At 39.9% G+C, this 22417-nt stretch overlaps 1 protein-coding gene across 1 annotated transcript; it reads left to right on the top strand.

Annotated features, from left to right (window-relative positions):
- The first annotated feature begins 1699 nt into the window (after positions 1 to 1699).
- STK38L (serine/threonine kinase 38 like) lies at positions 1700 to 22417 on the top strand. The gene is made up of 13 exons (XM_082489905.1): positions 1700 to 1736; positions 3012 to 3134; positions 3728 to 3811; positions 7092 to 7215; positions 7772 to 7926; positions 8724 to 8826; positions 9619 to 9680; positions 11375 to 11492; positions 11943 to 12066; positions 14888 to 14983; positions 16610 to 16701; positions 18223 to 18394; positions 21325 to 22417. Exons 1-12 carry the CDS (start codon positions 1707 to 1709, stop codon positions 18348 to 18350), a joined length of 1239 nt encoding a protein of 412 aa, XP_082346031.1. The 5' UTR covers positions 1700 to 1706; the 3' UTR covers positions 18351 to 18394; positions 21325 to 22417.

Here is a 22417-nt window from a genome sequence, read left to right on the forward strand (position 1 = left end):
GCTGTGCTGGTAGACCTGTGAACATCCCCCGCTACTGCACCAAGCAGTCACTGAGTGATGGAGGACCTTCACTTTTGATGTTCTCGCACAATTTACCTCCTCATCAGATTAATACTACTTTGCAGAAACCGGTCTGTGCAGGGTTTTATTTCGCAGCACGTGTGAGGCTTCTGCTTCTGCGTGTGGGGTGGGTGACTTCTGATTCCTCTGCGCATGCCACAGGGAATAAACTCTACAGAGGTAGAGCAGCTGCAGAGCTGCTCATGGGTGGCAACCTGGTTTTGTGTAAGGCAGTTGCTCGTGGTGGCTATTCATGCTCTGCAGCACGGAGCTTGTGCCATGGCTCAAACGCTGCAGAAGGGAGTGTACAGGAGGTAGGGAACAGGACAGATAGGAGAGGTGTTTCAGAGTGATGGGGTAAGGAAAGGAGGCAGAGAGACAAGGGTGGCCTGGAATGGGAATAAGGGGCAGTAAAGAGCATAGGGTTGGTGATGGGAGGGTTTGAGAGGCATGGAAATGGATGGGCAGGAAAAACTTTGGGGATAATGTAATATGCACCTCTAAATTATTCTTGGATGGTGTTGACTGGTACTCCTTGCATTGGTCATCTCCACTCTTAACTTCTCTCATTGGTGCCCAATTCTGCCTCTGATGTTGTGAAGAGCTACTTGAATTGTCAAAGCACCAAGCATTTGATTATAACGAATGTTGTTTCAAATTGTCATCAGCATGTGAAATTATCATTCCCCTGGTAATGTGTTTTTAATTGAGGAGTTTTCAACTGAGCAGCAGGGTTGCTCTCTTCATCATATTTAGTCATTATCCCATGTAATTGAGTTCCTTCCAGTTAGGAGAATAGACTGTGTACTGAGGGCCTTTAATTTAGGGGATCCTGCTGTGCTTCCCAAAGTGCAGAAAGACACCAGCAGCCTGGCACCCAGACTTTGAACTCCTGGCCACTGCTGGTGGGTAACCAGCTTTCTGAAAGCTTCACCCTGACAGTCATAAAGCAGCAACCCGCCGGTGGAAAAAGAGAGGTCCAGTAGACATGTTGCCACATGCTGACCCCCTGCCATCTGTGGGGTACTCCCAGGCTTCACTCTCTGCTGAGACTCTCCCAGCCTGGCATGGCACCAGCTGGAGGAGCCCCAGGACTGGTGTGCCCTGGCTTGGACAGGACAATGGGAGGAGATGAGGATGAATTCAGGGGGGGTAGAGTTAGTTGGTATGAGGGTAAAGGGGAGCAGGACCAGGTGTGTGACCAGGGAGAGGTCAGCAAGGCTGAGAGTGGGGGTGAAAGCTGGAGCTGACTGAGGTGTTGGAGGTAGACCTGAGATAGAAATGGTTAAAAAAGTTTATTCGGATTTGCAATTTTAATTGATAAAAACAGTGTTACTTCAACATGATCATATGAAGAAATACAAGTCATTAAAATGATTATATGTTTGGACCTTTAATGCCTAATTCTGCAAATACGTAAGTATGTGCTTAAATTTGCTTATATATTTTCAACAGCTTTAGTCACAAATGATTGAATGGATGGAGTGGGCAGTAAGTTTTCAAATTCCCATTTGAGGCAAACTTTGGTATCTGGAATATGTGAAGTAAAGGCGCCTTGCTGTAGTGTTACATTTGTTTTTAATAAATAATTAAAAAAGCAATTTCCTGTTTCTCCCCTTTGCAGGCAGAAGAAGCTAGAAGTGGCTATGGAAGAGGAAGGCCTCGCAGACGAGGAGGTAAAACTACCTGACTGACCTTTGAAGAGATTGCTTTGCTTTTTTTGCACTACTTCAAAATGGCATTTGAGGAGCTTACAGAAACATTAGCTAGCATGGCATTAAGTTTACTTTGGAAAGGAATGTTGGCCCTGTAAATAACTTATTAGGGAAACTGTGAATATGCTTGAATGATACTTGCAATAGCTAAGGCTTTTCATGCCACCCTTAGTTTTTATGAGACATATGGCCACAGCAAGTATATAGCATGCTTTCCAAAGATTAAAATTGTTTGCCATTACATTTGGCAAGTAAAAAAGATGTGCTTGGAAGGAGGGGGTAGAAAGCAAAATGCTGAATGCTTGATTTAATGAAGTGGGCACACACTTGCTCCATTCGGAATCTGATGAGGCGGGATCTCTGTGCAGTTGATATCTCTCAGAACTTTGGTCATTAAGTCGCTTTTCTTGAGATCCACCACACCACTGCTGCCTGGACTGCCTTCAGGATAGGCAGGGTAATAAGTAGGAACAATGCCTCCATCGTTTCTGAGTTTGTGTGGCTGCTGTAACTTCTGGGAAGAAGGAAAAGTGAGTGTGGGTACGTAATGCCATCTTGTGGTTTCAAATGACACTGTCATCCCAGTACAAAATCTGGCAGGTGCCTGATCAATGGGTCTTCTCTGAGATCTTCTCAGCATCTTTGGGACCATAGGTCAGCATTTGTCTTCTCTCAGAGTGACTCCCCTTGAAGTTTTCATAGAACAAAATATATGACAGCACTTTGACAGAGCTGTCTTTCAAATACGACTGTTTGCCGGCCCTAAACCAAATGCATTTTGCTATAGATAGTGTAAATTGGATCTCTGCTGCCTGTTAGGCTCCTTGTTGGTTGTTATCACCCTTTGGTGGGCTGCAAGTTTCAGCTTCTATTGATTCTTTACACTGCCCAAAAACAAGCGTCCTTGCCTCAGCTAGTGACTTTGGCCTGTGGACTGATGCACTTAGTTTGAACCAGTATGATTTTTTTTTTCATTATTTTTTATTACTGTTTCTTTATATCTAAGTAATAAAATAAAACACACCCCACCCAAAAAAAAAGTGAAACTGAGCCTGAGGCCTCTATATAAAAGACTCTGTGTGTGGAACATATTTTGAGAAATTCAGAAAGACTTCTCCTTTTATGTTTTCTCTGTAATCCTAATGGGTGAGACAATACTTCACAGGAAGGGAGATTGTATATCTTGACTTTATACTGTCAAATGACTTATAAATTTCTGTGTATGTGTCTCCTTAGAAAAAACTGCGCAGGTCACAACACGCTCGCAAAGAAACAGAGTTTCTGCGACTGAAGAGGACTAGACTTGGCCTGGATGACTTTGAATCTTTGAAAGTTATAGGAAGAGGAGCATTTGGGGAGGTTTGTGGCTTTCTTGTTTGAATAGGATATTAAAATTGCATTGAACATTAAAATGAAACAGTTTAATTACAGAATAAAAAGTTCCAGCTGGGGAGTTTTACTGCATAAAATAGCTCTTTGAGTAACTGTGCAAGTATGGTAAGTCCAGTAATGAATTATGTGCGTTGATTTCTCAAGGCTCCTGGAAAGGCCCTTATTTTCCCACAGCTGCTTATTAGCTCAAACTGATGTTGCTCATGTGGCCCCCTGAAAAGATGGATTCGCAGTTGCACAGCTCCTCTCCATAAACATCCTCCCTGCCGTGTCACATCATGGTTGTCTCTGCTTCTGAATTTTAGTGTACACAATCTCACAGCTACCTGGAATTTACTGTGCCTGCGAACTTTTCCTAAAACAGTAACTACTTGAAACTGTTTATCCCTAGTGTTAGTGTTGTACATGGTGTAGAAATATTTCTTTTTTTCTGTGTGTTCTTAAATGTTTAACAAAAGAACTTTTCCATGCCCAGCAATTTTGAGCCTTCCAATAGATTTCCTGCTGGGGTCTAGTTTCTGAGGTAAAGAAGATTGATGGGCTTATATTTCTCATTATAGGTACGCCTCGTTCAGAAGAAGGATACAGGTCATATTTATGCAATGAAGATACTAAGAAAAGCAGATATGCTGGAGAAAGAGCAGGTTTGTGTTGTATATGTCCCCTAGATTTCAAACTTACGCTGTCTAGAAAATTGCTGAAGTTCTTGGTGACAGATACTATTTTGTGCTTTTTTCCCCTTCTGTAGCCCTGATAATGGTATAGCAGTCCAAAGCATCTATAGAGTTGCTACCATAGTACAAAAGAATAAGTAGAAGTTAGGAAATAAGGTCATGTAACAGCATTTTTAAAAATGTTTCATTGACAACCAATTTGGAATAGTGACAATGATTTTTTTTTTTTTTTCTCCCTTCCTTTATCAACGCAGACCGTACAGTACTTAATCTGTAAAACTGCATTTCAAGAAAAGTAATACTGTGCCAAAGTAAAAACTGAGAGTACTTGATATTTTCTTTTGATAGTTAGATACCAACAGATGTTACATTGTTCATTGGCTTTGTTTTTCTTTGTTTTGCTTTTTAGTCAGGTCTTGTCCTGTTTTGTTTTGCTTTGGTTTTGTTATTTTGATTTGGATTTTGCTTTTACTTTTTAGTTAACAATTCACTGCAAATGCCTGGTGGGACACAGCAAGTGATCTAGCACCACAAAGCAAAGAAATTAAGCATTAGTATCTCAAGCTAAAGGGCAGATTAAAGAGGATTTTCCTCACCTGTCCAAACCTTACCCGTCATTTGTTCTTGTGTGACATTTCCCTGCAGTGGTACTTGTACTTCATTTTTGTTTCCTGGCACAGACTTTTTGTCTCCTCAAGCCCATGCCCTGAATATAGGGAACCAGAGGGGCAGCGTGTTCTGCACAGCAGTCAGGATGTTTGTGGCCCTCTGGTTGAAGCCTTGCCCCCATTTCATAACCTGATGTGGTAAGGAGGCTGGGCTCACTCTCTCCATTCACTTTGGGATGGTAATCTTCCCTGGAGAGTGTTTATCTGCTGTAGTTTTCATAGCCTGGTTTGTTCAATGGAAAGCAACATGGGACACAAATACAAGAAAACTAAGTTGGGGTTGTTTTTTTTTTCAAGCCTGAGAGCACTGATAGAAACCCTGGCTGTTTTTTAAGCAAGGATTTAATATTATATTTTATAGTTACATGGAGGAGTGGAGGGTGGAAAGAAATATTTTCTAACAAAAATAGGTGGATCTAGATAAATCAAAGTTGGAGTGCCTGCTACAGAGAGAGAACCCATTGCCCTGTGAAACCTCGTGAAAAGAACACCTTTACATGTAAAGATGCTCCTGGCCAGTAGAATTGGGGAAGAGATGCAGAAGATTGTTTGCAGCTTATTGGAAGTAGCCCTCAAAGCTGGATCAGTGGTACATATTTTCTCTCCAAAGTTGCCTTCTGGTGTATGAATAATGAAAAGCTTGTAGCTGTCAAGAAGTATTTTTCCACGCGTGTGTCTTTCATTTTCTTTCAGGATGAGGGTACATTGTAGTGATTTGTACACCTCTCCTCCAATCTCCATTACTCTTAGTTTCCAGTGAATTCATGGGGTAGCAGCTCTCCATGTATTTTTCAAAGCCTCAGCTGGGACGGGAATATCCTGAGCAAGGTCAGACGTTCCCGAACTCACTTGCCCAGGGCCAACATCAGCAGCAGTGGTGGCTGCATCAGTTCTGGGCCAGCTTCATGCATGTCACTTGGAGGAATGGCTCCATCTCCTCTTCCCTCAAACAGCCCAAGATCCTTACCATTTTTGCAGTGCTTTAATACTGGCCACTGAGCTCATTGCTACCTGCTGTCATCTGTAAGGGCTGAAACTTAGACAGTAGACAGTAAATTATCCATGGCCCAGCAGTGCGCCCTTGTTGCCAAAAAGGCCAATGGAATCCTGGGATGCATAGGGAAGAGTGTGGCCAGTAGGTCGAGGGATGTCATTCTCCCCCTCTACTCTGCACTGGTGAGGCCACAACTGGAATACTGTGTCCAGTTTTGGGCTCTCCAGTTCAAGAGGGACAGGGAACTGCTGGAGCGAGTCCAGCAAAGGGCAACTAGGATGATTAAGGGATTGGAGCATCTCCCTTATGAGGAAAGGCTGAGAGAGCTGGGACTCTTTAGCCTGGAGAAGAGAAGGCTGAGGGGAGACCTTATTATGGTGTACAAGTATCTAAAGGGTGGGTTGAAGAAGGAAGGAGCCAGGCTCTTTTCAATGGTTCCCAGTGACAGGACGAGGGGTAATGGGCACAAGTTAGAACACAGGAAGTTCAGTTCAAATACACGGAAAAACTTCTTTACGGTGAGGGTGACAGAGCACTGGCACAGGCTGCCCAGGGAGGTTGTGGAGTCCCCTTCCCTGGAGATTTTCAAGACTCACCTGGATGCAGTCCTGAGTAATGTGCTCTGGGCAATCCTGCTTTAGCAGGGGAGTTGGACTAGATGATCTCTAGAGGTCCCTTCCAACTCTGAAAATTCCGTGATTCCGTGAAACTCATCCCAGCCCCTTTTCCCACTTGGACAAGGCACTTGCCATGCAGTTTCAGTAAAGTTGGCCACGTACGCGCATGGGAGCAGTCTCCGTGTACCATCTAGAAGGGGTTCACGCACCATCAGCAGCATGTGCAATGTGAGCTGGGAAACTACACAGTAATTCACTGTAATGTAAGTCAGATATTTCTCTGTTTTCACAGCAATAAAGGAATCTGGTTTTGCAGGAAGTAATTAGTTTAGGTGCTCTGTCACTCTTGCTAGAGAAGATTCCCCAGCCTTATCTTGCCTAGTTTAAACTGAGATATCTGTGTGGAAGCAGCTATTAGTTTTTTATTTGTTTGTATACGAGAAATCTTGCAACTTCTGACGGTAATCATAATGCATCTACCATTTTACCTCTTGGTTCTTGTATTCTTTAAGACCAGCTCTGGCCTTTTTCAGTAACTTTGTCAGTATTTGCACCTTGAATTGCACATTAAATTTTTCTCTGAGCTTGCAGTACCATATAAAGCTCTAATTTTTTTGAATGTTCCAATCTCATTTTAGGGTAATAATAAAAAGGGGAATTGCACTTTTCCACCAGCTTTTTCAGTTCTTTCCAACGAACAGAAAGACCCTCGCAAGCTATGCTTCTGCAAAGTTGTGTAAACAGTTATTTTCAACATTGAGTTGACTTCTGTGTGTTTCTGCTGGGTGTTTTGTGAGGACTTTGTAGTGTTTAGTAAAAAACTATGAAAAATATGAGTATTAAGAGTATGAAAAATGGTTTCTTCATTAAAGATCATGAAAATATACCGTAGGACTAGGAATATAATATGGTATTCCTTGTTGAAATATTTAAATTGTCCTTTAATAATAGTATTTTTAAAAAAATTCTAGGTGGCCCATATCCGAGCAGAAAGAGATATTTTGGTTGAAGCAGATGGAGCCTGGGTAGTGAAAATGTTTTACAGCTTTCAGGATAAAAGAAATCTTTACCTGATCATGGAGTTCTTACCTGGAGGTAAGCTGTTTGTTGTGGTGTTAGATGATAGAAGTACTTCTTCCTTAGCTTTCATTGTCAGCTTCATAAAATGTTAGAAACAAGCATGCTGTGGAATTTGTTATACTGAAAAAATTTAATGCTGTTTTAAATGAAGTCCCAGTAATGGAATCACTCTTGATTTTTAAGGGGAGGAGAAAGGTTATGTAGGGGTATTATAATAGACTTGGATTAAATAATTATTCTGATCCAGTGTTCTTTTTACTGCTGAAGCTAGTAAATGCATGCAATTCACAAAGCCAGTAAATACATGTGATAGATGTATTATGCATTATAATTCACTGTACCTTCTTGAGCTATCCAATTAAAATTCCTATTTAGGATTTTCAACAGTTTTACATCTGGTTTACTAAAAAAATATTTTGGGTTTGTAGGTCCTTGCAGTAATAGTTTCATAATTAGTAGCTATAAGGCCAGTTACAAGGTTGAATTTGGATTCTACTGGGGTTTCACATAGAATTAGTCTTGTGATTAAAATGTTCTGAATTCCAAGCTGTATTTTCTGCTCTTTGATTAGGTGACATGATGACCTTACTAATGAAGAAAGACACCTTATCGGAAGAGGAGACACAGTTTTACATTTCTGAAACTGTGCTGGCCATAGATGCTATTCACCAGCTGGGATTCATTCACAGAGATATTAAACCAGATAACCTTCTGCTGGATGCTAAGGCATGTAATGTGCATGTAAACTGCCTATGCTTTAAACATACCAGTCTGCAGATAATGCCATTTATAGTGGTGCTAATTGGTGGGAACCAGTAGCGCCACATCAGTGATTTTAAACTAGCTGGAGTAAAGGCAGAAACTGGTCATAATCTCTTCTGTTCAACAGTAGTATACTTAAGCAAAGCAAAACGGCCCTTGTTTTTTGTTGGAAAGCCTTGTCTGGATGCTCATATTCATACACATTAAAAACTGATACACTTAGTTACTTCAAGTGGAATGAAAGCATGAAACATTCAAACAATGCTAAATAATCAGTTCAATTCCTGCATTTATCGTGTTTGTTTTATTACCCACTCACCAGTGGAAACACTCTGTCTGTTAGACTGGCTATAGCGAGCCATGAAACAGACCCAGTAAGCATCACACACAAATCTCTAGGCCATCTAGAACTGACTGATTAAAAACAGGTTACCATCAAAACAAAGCAAAGGAATTTTGTCCTGGAGGTTTTCTCAGTCTCGGTGGTATCCAGTTCAAAACAAAACCAGGCAAGCTAGCTGCCCTCTGCTGTTGCAGAATTGTAGATGTAACCATTCCTGGGACAGGTAGCAAAAGCCGTTTTGAGAGAAAACAGTCTTGCAGTACATCAAGATTCAGTCATTATTTGCCTACTTGTCCTGGATTAGGTAGTCCTGTGCAAGTCCATCATGGCCTGAGAAGGCAAGTGCAGTTATTGAAACTTTTTTTGAGCATTGCCTTTCTAAATTATATTTTTATCTTCTCTGATTTATTTTTTTTAGGGTCATGTAAAACTGTCTGATTTTGGGCTATGTACAGGGTTAAAGAAAGCTCACAGAACTGAGTTCTACAGGAACCTTACACACAACCCGCCAAGTGACTTCTGTAAGTATAGGGTGTCCTAGTTAGATATTTAAATAGTTTTGAGCTGCAGCTGTGCCACATTATAATTCATTTCTGCTGGGTTAAGCAAGATTGGTCAGGCTGATTGCATTTAGTTGGAAAACCAGAAATGCATGTTCCCTGGGACATGGAAGCATTTCACAGGAATGATATTACAATTTCCGCAATATTAATGTATTTTTGCACATTTATACTCAGATACAAATACACATAACATAATGTATCTATATTTTAATGTATTTTTCATCACAATGTTAGTGAAGTTACAGAAGCACCCTTTCAGAAGGGACATGAGTTTCATCTGCCGACTCACCGAAGTCAGTGACAATCTCAGGAAGCTTTTCATAAGAGTAAAGTTGTTCATCAACATGCCTTGGTGACGCATCCACATTAGTGTTTTATTCTACAAATGTAAAATTCCTCTGCAGTTCCTTGGATTCTTTACTTTTTGCTTAAATAAACATCGCCTGTATCTGAATATACATTGCCAGCTGCAACAATAAGTGCTGCTGTTCTCAGATCAATCTGTAAAACTTTTAGCAAGTTCTAATTTAGAATTGCTGACCATGTGTCCTACTTACATGAGTTTCAGCTGCAAATTAGACAGCAGTTATTCATTATCATTTTCCCATCTCCAGTTATAATCAAGTATTTGTTTCTAGACTAAAGCATTCTAAGGACATAAAATAGTTATTCTTTGAAAACAAAATGTTATCAATCTTGTCTTTTAATTCTCAAATGCATTTATTATCTAATAACTATTTTGTAAATTAGCATTTCAGAATATGAACTCAAAGAGAAAAGCAGAAACATGGAAGAAGAACAGGCGGCAGCTGGTGAGTTAATAAAATCATGTATAACTTTTTTTCTTTTCAACTATTATTATTAAATAAAAACTGAGCATTAATGCTGCTGGGTTTTAAAAACTGGAAGGCCCTCATGTCTTATAGACGTTGCTCTCTTCAAGCTCCCAAAATTTCAGTTAACTCAAAAGAAGGTGGTCTTGTGATTCCAGTTGAGGAATAGCACAGAGATCGGGGGAAGAGTGGAAGGATGACCATCAGCTTTGTATACCTGTTTTGAGAGTTATGACTAGCAAGGCCGTGCTCTTCTCCATGCCTTTGTTTCCCTTATGAGTATTTGGACTAACTAACCTCAGGTGTCATCAACAGCTTATCAAAGCTGTACCTTGAATTTGTCTCCTAAACTGACCTGGCATTGATACTGTGTGTGAACTCCTGGGTTTAACTCCTGCAGTTCAGTGTCACAAGAAGATGTGTAGCAACGTGATTCTTTTTCAGAGAATTGTGGGGAAAACTTGTTTGCCCTTCTGCTGAATGGGAATATTATGGAAAGGCAGGGGAGGATATTGGCAATAGAGTGGTGCAGCCTGGGTTTGTAGCAAGTGGTCAAGTAATAAAGGGCCCTCTGGTGTTAATTCAAGGAAAGTATGTCAGCCACGGGACTTCAGAATTTCAGCCCTGCTCGTGATTTTCACCAAGTAGCAGTTGCAAAAACCTCGGTTTGCATATTTTGAAACTCTTTATTTTGCACACTCTGTTTAAAAAGTGATATACCACAGTATTCCCGAAAGGCTTTTGGGTTGTTTTTCCTTTCCTCATGAGATTACGTTGCAATCGTGCTGCCTCATAGGGGCTTTATTTCATGCCCTTACTCCTGATTGCAGTTAGATCCCTGAAAAGATACCTCTCCAGGTCAGTAACTGACATGGCAGAATGGTGTGATGAAGTTCGATGAATCATGAGACAGTCCAACAGAGAGAATAAAAAGCCAAAATGACAATGTGGATCAACACTATTTGAAAAGGAGTCACATGCTTGGCTTTCAATTAATTCAAAACTAAATGTCTTGGTTCTGTTTGATAAAATGAAGTATTTTGTTTCTGGTCAGAAAAATGAAAGTAAATTTCTCTGGCAAAACTGCTTTTTGTGGACTTTTTTGGTTTTATGATGGTTTGTTTGTTTGTTTGTTTTCACATCCCCCCTGCCCTGTGCAAAATTTTCTGTCAGTAACGAGATTCACAAATAGCTCAAGATTTAGTCATTAGCCAGAATCGTCTAGTCTGCACATTCAAAAGGTTAAAAGGATGGAACCTGGGTCCAGTAAGAGCTCAAATTAATTTTGCAATAAAGGCAAGATAATAACGTAGAACAGCTAGTATATCACAACTGTCAGATGTGGGAATCTACCACTGGTTATCCCTTTTTTAAAAAACCCCCACAACTACAACAACAGAACTTCTTGGGTATTTTAGTGATGTGGCTACTTGAAACTTTAGCTAAGATGAACTTCCCATATTGCAGTAGGAATATTCTATGATTTCTATTTACTTTCAAGCTTCTGTCTTCTTACTCATGTAAAAGAATAATGTTCTTGGGATTTTAGATACTGTGAATTTCCAAATTAAGCATTCTTGTTAATCCAAATAACAAGCTTCTATATGTGAATCTTCAGGAAAAGTGTAAAAATGTAGTTTTTATCTTTTAAAGAGTTTATTCTTTTTTTCCAGGCATATTCTACTGTTGGAACCCCAGACTATATTGCACCAGAAGTATTTATGCAGACTGGGTACAACAAGCTGTGTGACTGGTGGTCTTTGGGGGTGATTATGTACGAAATGCTAATAGGTATGTTGTGATTATGTATTAAATGCTAATAGGTATGTTAAAGACCCAACCTAAAAATCATTCAAAGTTTTCAAAGGTAACAGCGTCCATTAGTTCACCAAATCTGATCCTCAGCATAGTGGAGGTACCAGAATTTAATTCGGTTCTCCCTGAAGTAACCCCCAAATTCAGCTTCCAGAGGACTTTGAAGTCCTCCTACCTTTCTAAGAAGACAGCAAGAGATGATGCCTCAATCATTTGTTCAGTGAATAACTCTTCACTATTAAATATTTTTGAGGTTCAGTCTCATTACTTGGAAGTAACGAAATAACCTTTAATGGTACATTACAAAAGCGAAAACTGTTGGCTACTACTGGTTGTTAGATTTGGGAGCTGTGGTGGCAAAATAGAGGCCCAGGTCACTTCCCTCTTCTGGGAAAAGCTTGTTAATTTTTCTGTCTGTTTGTGCAGGGTACCCACCTTTCTGCTCAGAAACACCACAAGAAACTTATAGGAAAGTTATGAACTGGAAAGAAACGTTGGTGTTTCCTCCAGAGGTGCCTATTTCAGAGAAAGCAAAGGATTTAATTCTAAGGTCAGTAACAAAAGCCCACTTCTGGCCACTCACCCAGATATAGTCATCTTCCATTACGTTACATTTCCGTTCTGCATGAAGGAAGCTTTAGATTGAAGGGAGAGTCGTTTTCTTCTGTGTTGCCATCCTTGATGGATTTTTTTTTTTTTTCGGTCTTTTTCCCTTTGCCATTTGTTTACCATGAAGGAATAAGCTGTAATGATCTTGATTTGTACCACTGTATCAGGAGAAACAGAGCAGACTGAAAAAAAAGAAGGGGGGGGGGGAGGGGGGGAAGTGATTAACAGACAATTTTTCTTTTCTCAGAGGGAACCAGAAAATAATCACTCAGCAGCGTCTAGTGCACTGAACAGAAATATTTTGGTGTTTTGGATTTACTCACTTCTTCCAAAACACCAGTGTTTAATCTGTTCAGTTTGCATTGAAGTTTTTGGGAGGGGTTTTGGTGTGAAGGTCAGGCAGAAGTGCTCAAGGTCTTCTCTTGGGATGTTTTGGAAGGGATTGTTTTTTGGCTTTGATTTCCTGCCCTCCCCCCCCCCCCCCCCAAGATAATACTACAAGCTTACATGATTTTTTTACAGGGAAAAAGGGGAATGTACTGAATAGCGCCAAGAACTCAAATTTATTATTAGTCCAAGCAGTGCTCCAGTAGCATACAGTAAACATAAAAAATACAGCATTTATTCTTAATCCAGTTACAGTGATACTAACATAGTTCAAATTATTTAATTATTGCTAATATTCACTAATAAGTTTGAGTATAACTGTTCTATTACTCTTTCAGTATCTATTTCTCTAGTGTTTTGCTTAACCTCTCCTGTGTATTGTCAGCATTCTGAGTTCTTTGCTGGAAAGAATGCAGTGGTGCTGCTAAGGATTTCTTCCTCCTCAGTCTTGGCTGTGTTTGGGGCATTTTCAGATATTTTGGGCAATTTATTTGTCTTGCTGACTGGCTCATGAATTCAGTTATACAAGGGCTACGTAAATTTATTAGCTTTTCCCTATATATGGAAGGATTTAAATTAGGGTAAAAGATCTTTAGTTATAGACAACTTACTAAACCAAGGTGAAAACAGCAGGTTAGGCAACAAACACCTGGCCATTGGGTACTTTGTCCATTACAGCTTGGACAAGTTAGACAATGGTTGTTTCAGCCTAAAGGAAGTTGCAGACAAAGCTGAAGTTTCTTTATTTTTATGGATACAGATAAACCCAAACTAAAATAAGCTCAAATTCAGACAAAGCCTGACAAACCTTGAGACCTGGTCTGGCTAACTGTTGTTACAAGGTTTGAGGTCTATTACTAGAACTTGGCATCGACAAACTGGCTGGGCTGCAGTAGAAATATAAGCTGCTTTTTTTTTCCCCCAAATGACACTCAGCTACAAGTAAAAACATTATGGTCCATAAGGGGAGACAGTCCATAGCCTAACTTGCTATATTACGAAATTACCTGCTGAAAATTTCACTAACCAGTAAGATGACATTTTATGTATTGATGTGAAAAGTTCCTTGCAAATCTGGATGATGTGATCATGTGGAGAGATGATGAGTTCAGGATAACTAAATCACCAACCAGAGGCTTTGCTCATCTAGTGAAACAGGATTTTGTTTAACAAAGGCCAACTGACTTGCTTAGAGCAACAGGAGGCCCACATCCTCATCCTACCAAGTGCTCCCCACATCCAGGAGATCATCAGGTGACTCTGTGCTTGGCAAGACCAAGCTTTTTGTTTGACATGGACTTTTTCCCCGTTATTGTAAACCTCCCTCTTTCTGTCACTTTTGACACCTTTTGCCATGCTCAAAGAGACTGCAAGGACAGTGTAAATATATAAAGCAGTCATATCTTTGCTAACACATACAAAAGATAGCTAGGATTTCATTAACTCCTAGGCTAAGCCTTGGTATGCTCCCCATGTCCTTCATGAGATATTTGAGTCTTTTCCAGCTGGGCAGGTGTCAGTCCAGAGGAGTTGTCAGCCTCTGCTGCTCCCTGGAACAAATCCTTGATGTTGCTGAGTTGCTGTTGGAGAGCTTTCACCTACCTGTTTTTTTAGGATGTTATACTTCTCTTGTTGCTGTTTTCCTTCCTGCCTACTTGAGCAGGTAGCAGTTGCCATTTCGACAATCCTTTGTCTCCAATTTCACCTTTTCTTTTTCTTACTTGACTCTACAGACTTTTCCACAGCTGCTTCTTATAAATTGACACTTTATTCTGGAGTCTGAGGTGGTTATGCAGTTGGGTCGTATCAGAAATAGGCCTAGGTCTTTGTACCACCAGCACCTGGACTTCTACGGAGAGGGAAGAGGAGCTGACAGGGAGAAAAGAGACACGGCATGTTTTGAAATGTCTGTTGGCTCATTGTGGTTCCAAAATGTGACATCAGACAGTAGTCCTATTTCACTAACTGTATCTGTTCCTATCAGTTTGACTTTGAAACATGGATTTTAAATAGCTGAGAACACGCAGAGGAGTTCTCAGTGGTAGGGACTTAAGCCCTCCATTCCAAACTAATCTTACAGGGCTAGAACTTGCAGCAGCTTTTCACAAACCCTGAAGATGGGGATGCAACATTTTAGAAAAGGTGTAAGTTATGATCATCATGGCTTTTTGTTCTGGGACTCTAACAATATTCTGCTTCTACTATTTCCCTTCTTTCCTAGATACAATGGGCTGCTTTTACATTACCCCAAAGTGATGGAACAATTTGAAGGAAATGCCTCAAATTCCTGATACAGGATACCATGGCATTTTTATTTGCTGTTGCTTCTGTCTGCATTTATTGTAACATTCCGTTTATTTTTTCCACTTTTTCAGGTTTTGTATCGACTCAGAAAATAGAATTGGTAGTAATGGAGTAGAGGAAATAAAAAGTCATCCGTTCTTTGAAGGAGTGGACTGGGGACATATCAGGTATCTATATAAATTTTATAGAGAGAATAAAAGCCACAAAAGTGAGAATTTCATGGACTATGATGTCAAGGATAATTATTTCCAATTTATCTTTTCATTTGAAAAGCAGCTACTGGCAGCAGGTGAGTGACAGCAAAGGTTTTTGGGCCTTGCTGACATTCATAGGTCTGATCAGTTTAACTGTCTTGAGATGCCTCAGGTTGCCCCAGAGTGCCCAGGATGGAAAGAAATTGTGGCAGGGTGGCTGTGTTATTCCTGAGTATGCTGTGATGTCAGCAGAGAGCTCCTCTTCCAGTAGTAACAGGCTCTGCAGCTATTGCTATAACAGACTGTTTTGTAATAGGAGCACAAGAAAAGCAAACTCTATTCCAAAAATGCAGGGGAGATAGATGAATGAAGAGGAGAGGCAGCAAGTAGAAGGAATACACAGGGCATGTCTTTACTGCGCTCTGCAGATACTACACCCGAGTGAACCCGTATGTCTACAGAGCACTGGGCAGAGGCACTGACTTACCTCAGAGTCACAGCCTCTGTGGCCAAATTCTGCTGGGCCAAGCCTGGATAGAGGGCCCGGATGAGGCAGCTGTTCTACTTCCAGCCTGAGCTTGTGCCTGCAGGTGCTGAGCTACGTCCGCATATACCCAAAGCGGTGACACCTTTAGAGTAGGCTTTGGTGGGACCACAGATACTTTCAGTTGAAATGATGGCTACTGTTCAGCTCTCTAAGGTTTGAGGTAGTCCGATCTTTCAGTAAGACTGCAGTTTTCTACGTGAATATCCATACTGTGGGTGTGTGGTTGTCCAGCGCTTGTACTTCTAGTTTCCTTTGGTGCAGAAAGCCTCATTTAAGTTATCTTTTCAATGTGGGAGACTTTAAGCAGCAAGAGCAGTGACGTATCTGTTCATGCCACATTTGGCAGCCTGGCAAAATGGTTTCCTTGTTCCACTCAGAAGTGGATTTAATTGTTATGGTTGTAATTACTACAGTTACAAGTTTACAGGTGTAAATGAATGACTTTCCCATAGTGCTGTGTTCCAGTTTGAATGCTTTCATGGGACTGATCACTTAAGCAACTTTGAAACCACCTTAAAACTTCTTAAAGGGCTGCCTAATTGTTGAGCTAATAAAGCAGTAACATGTCAGAGCCAACTCATTTTGGATGAGAGACACTGGTGACTGAGTGTCAGGTATTTGGATGAGGTCCAGGCTGATGAGCGCTGGAACTGTGAAGCAGCACATCTGATGGGTCTAGATGCAAGTAAAACCCTGCTCGGCTGGGTAGGCTGGGATTATGAAATGAAGGTAACCACAGTGGTTCTTGGTGACAACAAAGATCGTATCCATAGCTATATGGCAGATAAGTGTGGAATGCTCTTTCAGTTAATGGGAAAATTATGTTTTCCCCAAGTTTGCCAAGAACATCCTAATGCTAGATAGGAAACCAATAAATCTCCCCATGATGTCAGCAAGCAGGTGAGTCAGATACATCTCTGATGGATTCAGTGGAACCTTTGTGCTTTAAATTAAAGCGATATTGTAACTGTAAAAAGCTAAGTTAAGCAAAACTGGAATTTAATATATCTTGTCCTAGTATTCACTATTCTGGCACTTATTTCTATTTGCAGAGAAAGACCAGCGGCAATCCCTATAGAAATCAAAAGTATTGACGATACTTCCAACTTCGATGAATTTCCTGAATCTGATATTTTACAGCCAGGTGAGACCGCCGTTGTAAATTCCAAATTCTTAAGTATAATGTGCCAAAATACTCCACAGTTGTTGTTGTTTATATTCATTTTTCTGATACCCTAATCAAGATAACATACAGACTTGATCTAGAAACTTTTAAAAAATATAAATGTAAGCCCACGATCTCTCATAGCTTGTACTTCTAACTTTGCAGGGGGAAAAAAAAAAGCCCACAGATTTTTACAGATAAATCTATTAGTAAAAATGGTTTGCATATATAGCGAGCACAGAAAACTGTACAGTTTTCTACTGTGCAGTCTGTCTAACCAAATTCTGGTAAAAAATTATGCACTGATTTGCTTTTGACCTTTAATGACTTTTGAGCTTCATGCCAAACATAAATGTTCACATATTTGTGGGCAAAAATTTTTAGAGAGGTGAATGTTTAACTGAGTGATATATAAACCTGAATGGATCTGCAAATAATTTAAGGGTTTTTTTAATTGTTAATTTCTATTGGCAAGTAATAGGAAATTTTTATACCTAAAAGGCTTAGTTCTCTGATGTGCCAAATTCTCCCAGTTCCCACTGTTTTCAGTTAATTATTAATGGCTTAAAGATAGACAGATATATAACAATGATTAATTTATGACAGATAAGCGTAGATCTGCTAACAACCATAAGAATTATCAAAAAGCTGTTTTGGGTTTTTTTCTGAAATGGCTTTTATTTAATGGCAAGTAAGTTTGGCCTTTTAATGCAAAAGCAATCAGTCTCCAATGCCTAAGTTAAGCTGTTTAACTCCATATTTGGATAATGCCAGTACATTTGTATTGGATTTGGCATTTCAGACCCACTGAAAATGTTACTGTACATCTAGATACTTAAATACAAACTTTGATATCGCTGTGTTTGGCATCTTGAGTTGAAAACATTGCTATAGAACTCTAAAAAGCAGCAACCAGAGAGCTAAATGTAGAAGCCCACTGCAGTGAATGTCCGTGTGCAGCATGCTAGCCATGTGGGCTGGTCGTAAAATAAAAGGAGGCTGTATAAGCCTCTCTGAAGCTATAAGCAGGGAGGAAGTCCTAGGAAAGTAATATGTACCTGATATGTGTAGTTGTCTTGGGAGAACTTGGATAGATCAGAAGAAAACACAATACGTGTACGTTCGCTTGTGCATGGAGCATCCTAAATGTTATATTTTTCATAGTTGTATATCTTGTTGGTGTGTTAGAGGTTCCTGTCAAGGTATGGGAGCCTGTTATGGTGTGTAGACATACTAAAAAACCCAAACAAAACAAAAAAAAAAAAACCAAAACAAAACGCTTTTTCTGCTTCAGAGATATATATGCTGGAATTATAACTCTTCTCAGACCAACTGACCTGATTAAAAACAGGATTTCTTCAAGGTGTTTCTGCTGACTAGGGAAATAAGAGTTCAGGGCTATTTATGTCAGTGCTCTGTGAAAAGTCCTCTCAGAAGCAGTGCTGGTTTTAATTTTTTTCTTTTTTTTTTTTTTTTTTTACTTTTATTTTCGAATTCTAGTGCCAAACACAACGGAACCTGACTACAAATCCAAAGACTGGGTTTTCCTCAATTATACCTACAAGAGGTTTGAAGGGCTCACGCAGCGTGGCTCAATCCCCTCCTACATGAAAGCCGGGAAGTTGTGAAACAAAACACAAACCCACAAAAGAAATAAATATACAAACCTCAGGTAGCTGCATCACCAGACCCGCTTGGCGTTAGTTATCAATACATTGACTCTGGTGCGCATCAATTTCACATGGAAATTCTACAGGATTAGGATTTCTAAGACTACTACAGGAATTAGTTGGCAGTGCCAGCTGGCTTTTTTTTTTTTTTTTAATATTTGAATATTTTTGTTAACTTTATTATACGAAGGTACTGGAATAAAAGGAACATGCATCCCTTTGTAACTGCACTGCCTATGTGTGTATAACGGTTAATTATGCCTCTCTGTACTGTGGCTGTGTTTGTACTGTAAACCATCTAATCCACCCAGGAGTAAAACATATCATTTTATGCAGCATTGTTGTTATACTGCTTACCTGGTGGGTTTTAGATATGCAGTATAAAAAAAACCATTGCCCACATTTGCAAAATTCTCTGAGCAGTTGCTCAAGGGCATTCCAGTTGCGGTCTGCAGATACCCCATGAGTGTGTTAACACTGGATTATTTTAAATAGCAATGTCCTGTGGGCCTACTTGTACCCTGCCTACCCTTGTTCCTCCCTGCTGGAGGGCTTTATCAGCCAATCATCCCTTCTTCTTTCTTCCCTTTTCCCCACTGTGTGTGGTGGTGAAACAGTCTCTGTGATCTGTGTAGTGGTATTTCTGCTTTAAATGATAATTGATGGGAATTACTGTTTAAAATTATGATGACCTTGGCAACTTCAGAAGAAAAACGGTACCTGAATAAAAATTATAAAGATTTTTAACAGAAGGGAAACTTTCTGATACAAAGTTCTGAAGAGATGATAGTTTCCAAGACTGCATTCCTGCCTCTGCTTTAAGACAGATCAACTTTTTGCTACTCATAATTCAAATAGCCTTTTCTGTCTGTGCAAGACGTATTCTAGAAAAGTCAACAAATTGCTGCTTTTTCTTTTTTGTCTCCCTAAGAAGTTCAAGGCAGAAGGGATCCTGCTCTAGCCTTTTCTTTCTGGAATATCCTGTAGCAGCCTCTGCCAAGCCAGAGGAAATGGAGTGCCCCACTAGACTCAGACTCTTCTGTGGGCTCCATCTTCTCCTAGTATCTCCACGTAATGTGGACCATGGGATTACAAAGGTTCAGCTGAGCCTGCAGCCCAGTTTCCAGGAACCACAAACAACCATGACTGAATGGGGCACAGCATCTAAATGCTATTCTCCCCAGTTTACAGGATGGTGACAAACTGACAGCAAAGATGGGTCTCCTTCTCCTAGGTCGAGGAAACTGAAGCAGAAATTCTTCTGTATGCAGGGTATGGTGCTGCTTCTGAGCCCAGCAGCAGTTCAGGACTGAACTGCACTCCTCAAACAGTTTGCAATTATCTGGTTGCTGGCAAATTTATCTGTATCTCTGCCTGTACTAGCATATTATCTGCAGTACTTTGAATCTATCACAATACAGTAGAGATCTTTGATGTCATTTTTTGGTTACAAAAGAGATTTACAGCAATGAAAAATTCCCCAGTATTGGAACAAGCAGAGTCATTGCTGCTGTCTTCCTCCTCTGAATGCAAGCGAAAGGCGCTCTAAAGCCTCCGCAACACCCATGGGAGTGAAGCGCAGGACGTTTTGGCATACAGTAGGAAAGACTCCATTAGACTGTCTTTTGCAGCAAAATGTAAGTGACTATTTATAAAGTGATTACAGAAATATTTATTGCTGTTAGGCACCATGGTATCAGCTGTTCTGAATTATTTGTATGCTTTAAAAACACACTGGGGTGTTCATCTGCTGCATAAAAGACCATTTACCAGCAAGACTTCTGTGTGTCAGCGGCTTACTGACATGTTGTAGTCTTCCCCGATCCAACAGCTACTAGGTTCCTCAAGGGCTTCAGTGGTGTCTTTCCTCCAATATCCCCCTTCAAGCATCTGATATCTGTTATTTATACTACATTTCTACAAAAAATTTTAGTCTTTAGTTCATCACAGAGGAGTAGCCAGTGCTCCAGCCCATCCAATTTATACAGTGTTAGATCAGAACATGGCTAAGCTAAAGTTTTGCCTAAATGCCGGACTTACATGGGAACAGGTCATTGATCTCCCAGTTTTTCTTCCCAGACCTTACACTAATTAACACCCCTTTACTGCTATTGGGGCAAGATCCCTCAGAAATTCTCCAGTATCAGTGTAGTGAAGCTCAACCTGTATCCATGAAAAGACTGTCCAAAAACAATAACTGACTTCACCTTTACACTTTCAGACTTCTTTCTGCCAGTGCTCTAGCAGCTTCTGAGGCTTCTCAGGAAAGGAAATGCCTTTTCTAAGGCATTCAATCCATTCTATCAAGACAGAGGAGCTTGGGCAGAAAATGTCCAAGATTTAAACTTGCCCTCAAAGGACACTGCTATTCAAAAGAGAATTTTTATTAGTTTTAATTTCCAATCTCATTCATGGGGTGCTATGTGCACCAGAAGTGGAATTCCTGTGAACAACACACTTCAAAAGACCACAGTTACCCTATTTGCATAATATAAAAAGAAGTCTTTGCTTGAACTTGCTAAGACAAGATAAGTTTCATGGAAACTGCAAATGCTCAGTAATACTGGTGATTTTTTTTTTTCCTGTGGGGTTTGGGGGAGGGGAGATAAATACACACTTAATTTAAAGCTATCTATTAAACAACTATGTCTGTACATACTCACTGGTTTACAAACTTGGGGAAAAAGCTCAACCCTTATATTTGTAACACTAAAGATAATACTCATTTAAAATTGCAGATAATTAATCATATCAGTGCTCACATAGGAGTTATATCCATAGGGAAACAGCCTGCAGCCTATTTAGCATAAACTCCTGTATTGTGGTAGTTGATTATTTCTTTTTTAACATAGCATTATTTTAATCAGTAAGACAAGTTAAACAAAATATTAACTACTGCTTTTAGGATGATAGATTTTTTTTTTTTTTAAAGGTGAAACTGTGACACTGTAATGGCTTAAAGAGAACAGAAGGTTAATCTACACTGGCTTTCAAAAAATGGAAGTAGAACATATCTTTTGTTTTGTTATTTTTGTCTTATTCCTTTGGATGGTTGTGTGTTTTCCTTTGGCAATGTTTGTCACTGTGCCATTTACTTTTCTTATTCTTGGAGTACCAAAGATCCTGAAATGGCTTGATGATTGCAACCATGTGAAAATTTATTTTCTGGAAGTTTGTTTTGTTAACTTTTGTTAAAATGTGGAATTGTGTATGCAAATTGTTATCAGAGGTTTGCTGGGAAGTTAACCTGTTCCAGCAGGGAAAACTTGAGTGCATTGATGGAAGTGGTGAGCCTGAATCCAAATTCTGGATCTGAATACCCTGAAACTGGGCAGGAAGCTTGGATTGGGAAATGCAGCTGAGCTTTTGCACTTTGTTCCATCTCCAGTCAGCGTGAATGAGTGGCCTTAGGCACGGGACATCAGCAGAGGTTGTTTCATGCGCAAAAGGAGTTAAAAAAAATTGCCAGCATTCAGAAATCAAATATTGTTGATACTGCATTTGCACTGTTAAATTTGCCTTGCTGGAGAGTTATATAAGTGTTATTTTTATAGGTCAATTGTTAAACACCTGAGCCGTTGGATACAGTATGGAATAATAGCATCTGACGTGGGTGAATTCACCTAAGTGCAAATGGGCTTGCTGAAAGCTCTCCACACTACTAAGATAAATGGGCATAAGCAGTACAAAGGGTGTTGTGTCGGCTCCTTATAAAGAGGTGACTTTCTTCCTCTGCAACAGCAAGTAGGGAATACTGCAGTTTAGCCCAGTTATACTCTAATGCTTAGGAAGTGCTCTCACTTTTTCAATAATACGAGCAATTACAAGCATTGTAACATACTGTACCTTGTCCTTTTAATGTTGATATATTACAGCAGCTCGTTTCTGGAGTCGACATGGCAACTGCTATATTTTTCCTAGACTGTTTCATTAGTTGTGGTTGGGAAAGTTACATAGAAGCATTATAAAAATTTATATGAGGCTTTTTACAGCATTTGAAAATAAAGTAGCATTCTTTTTGTAAA

The sequence above is a fragment of the Vanellus vanellus genome (genome assembly GCF_965231255.1).
Source record: "Vanellus vanellus genome assembly, chromosome: 1".
Taxonomy (NCBI): Eukaryota; Metazoa; Chordata; class Aves; order Charadriiformes; family Charadriidae; genus Vanellus; species Vanellus vanellus.

Excerpts from the sequence above, each read along its gene's own strand:
- STK38L (XM_082489905.1), top strand. The coding sequence starts at position 1,707 with ATGGAAGAGGAAGGCCTCGCAGACGAGGAG. Across the intron at positions 8,827-9,618 it reads CAACCCGCCAAGTGACTTCT|CATTTCAGAATATGAACTCA; the intron begins GTAAGTATAGGG and ends TTTGTAAATTAG. Across the intron at positions 11,493-11,942 it reads TATGTACGAAATGCTAATAG|GGTACCCACCTTTCTGCTCA; the intron begins GTATGTTGTGAT and ends CTGTTTGTGCAG.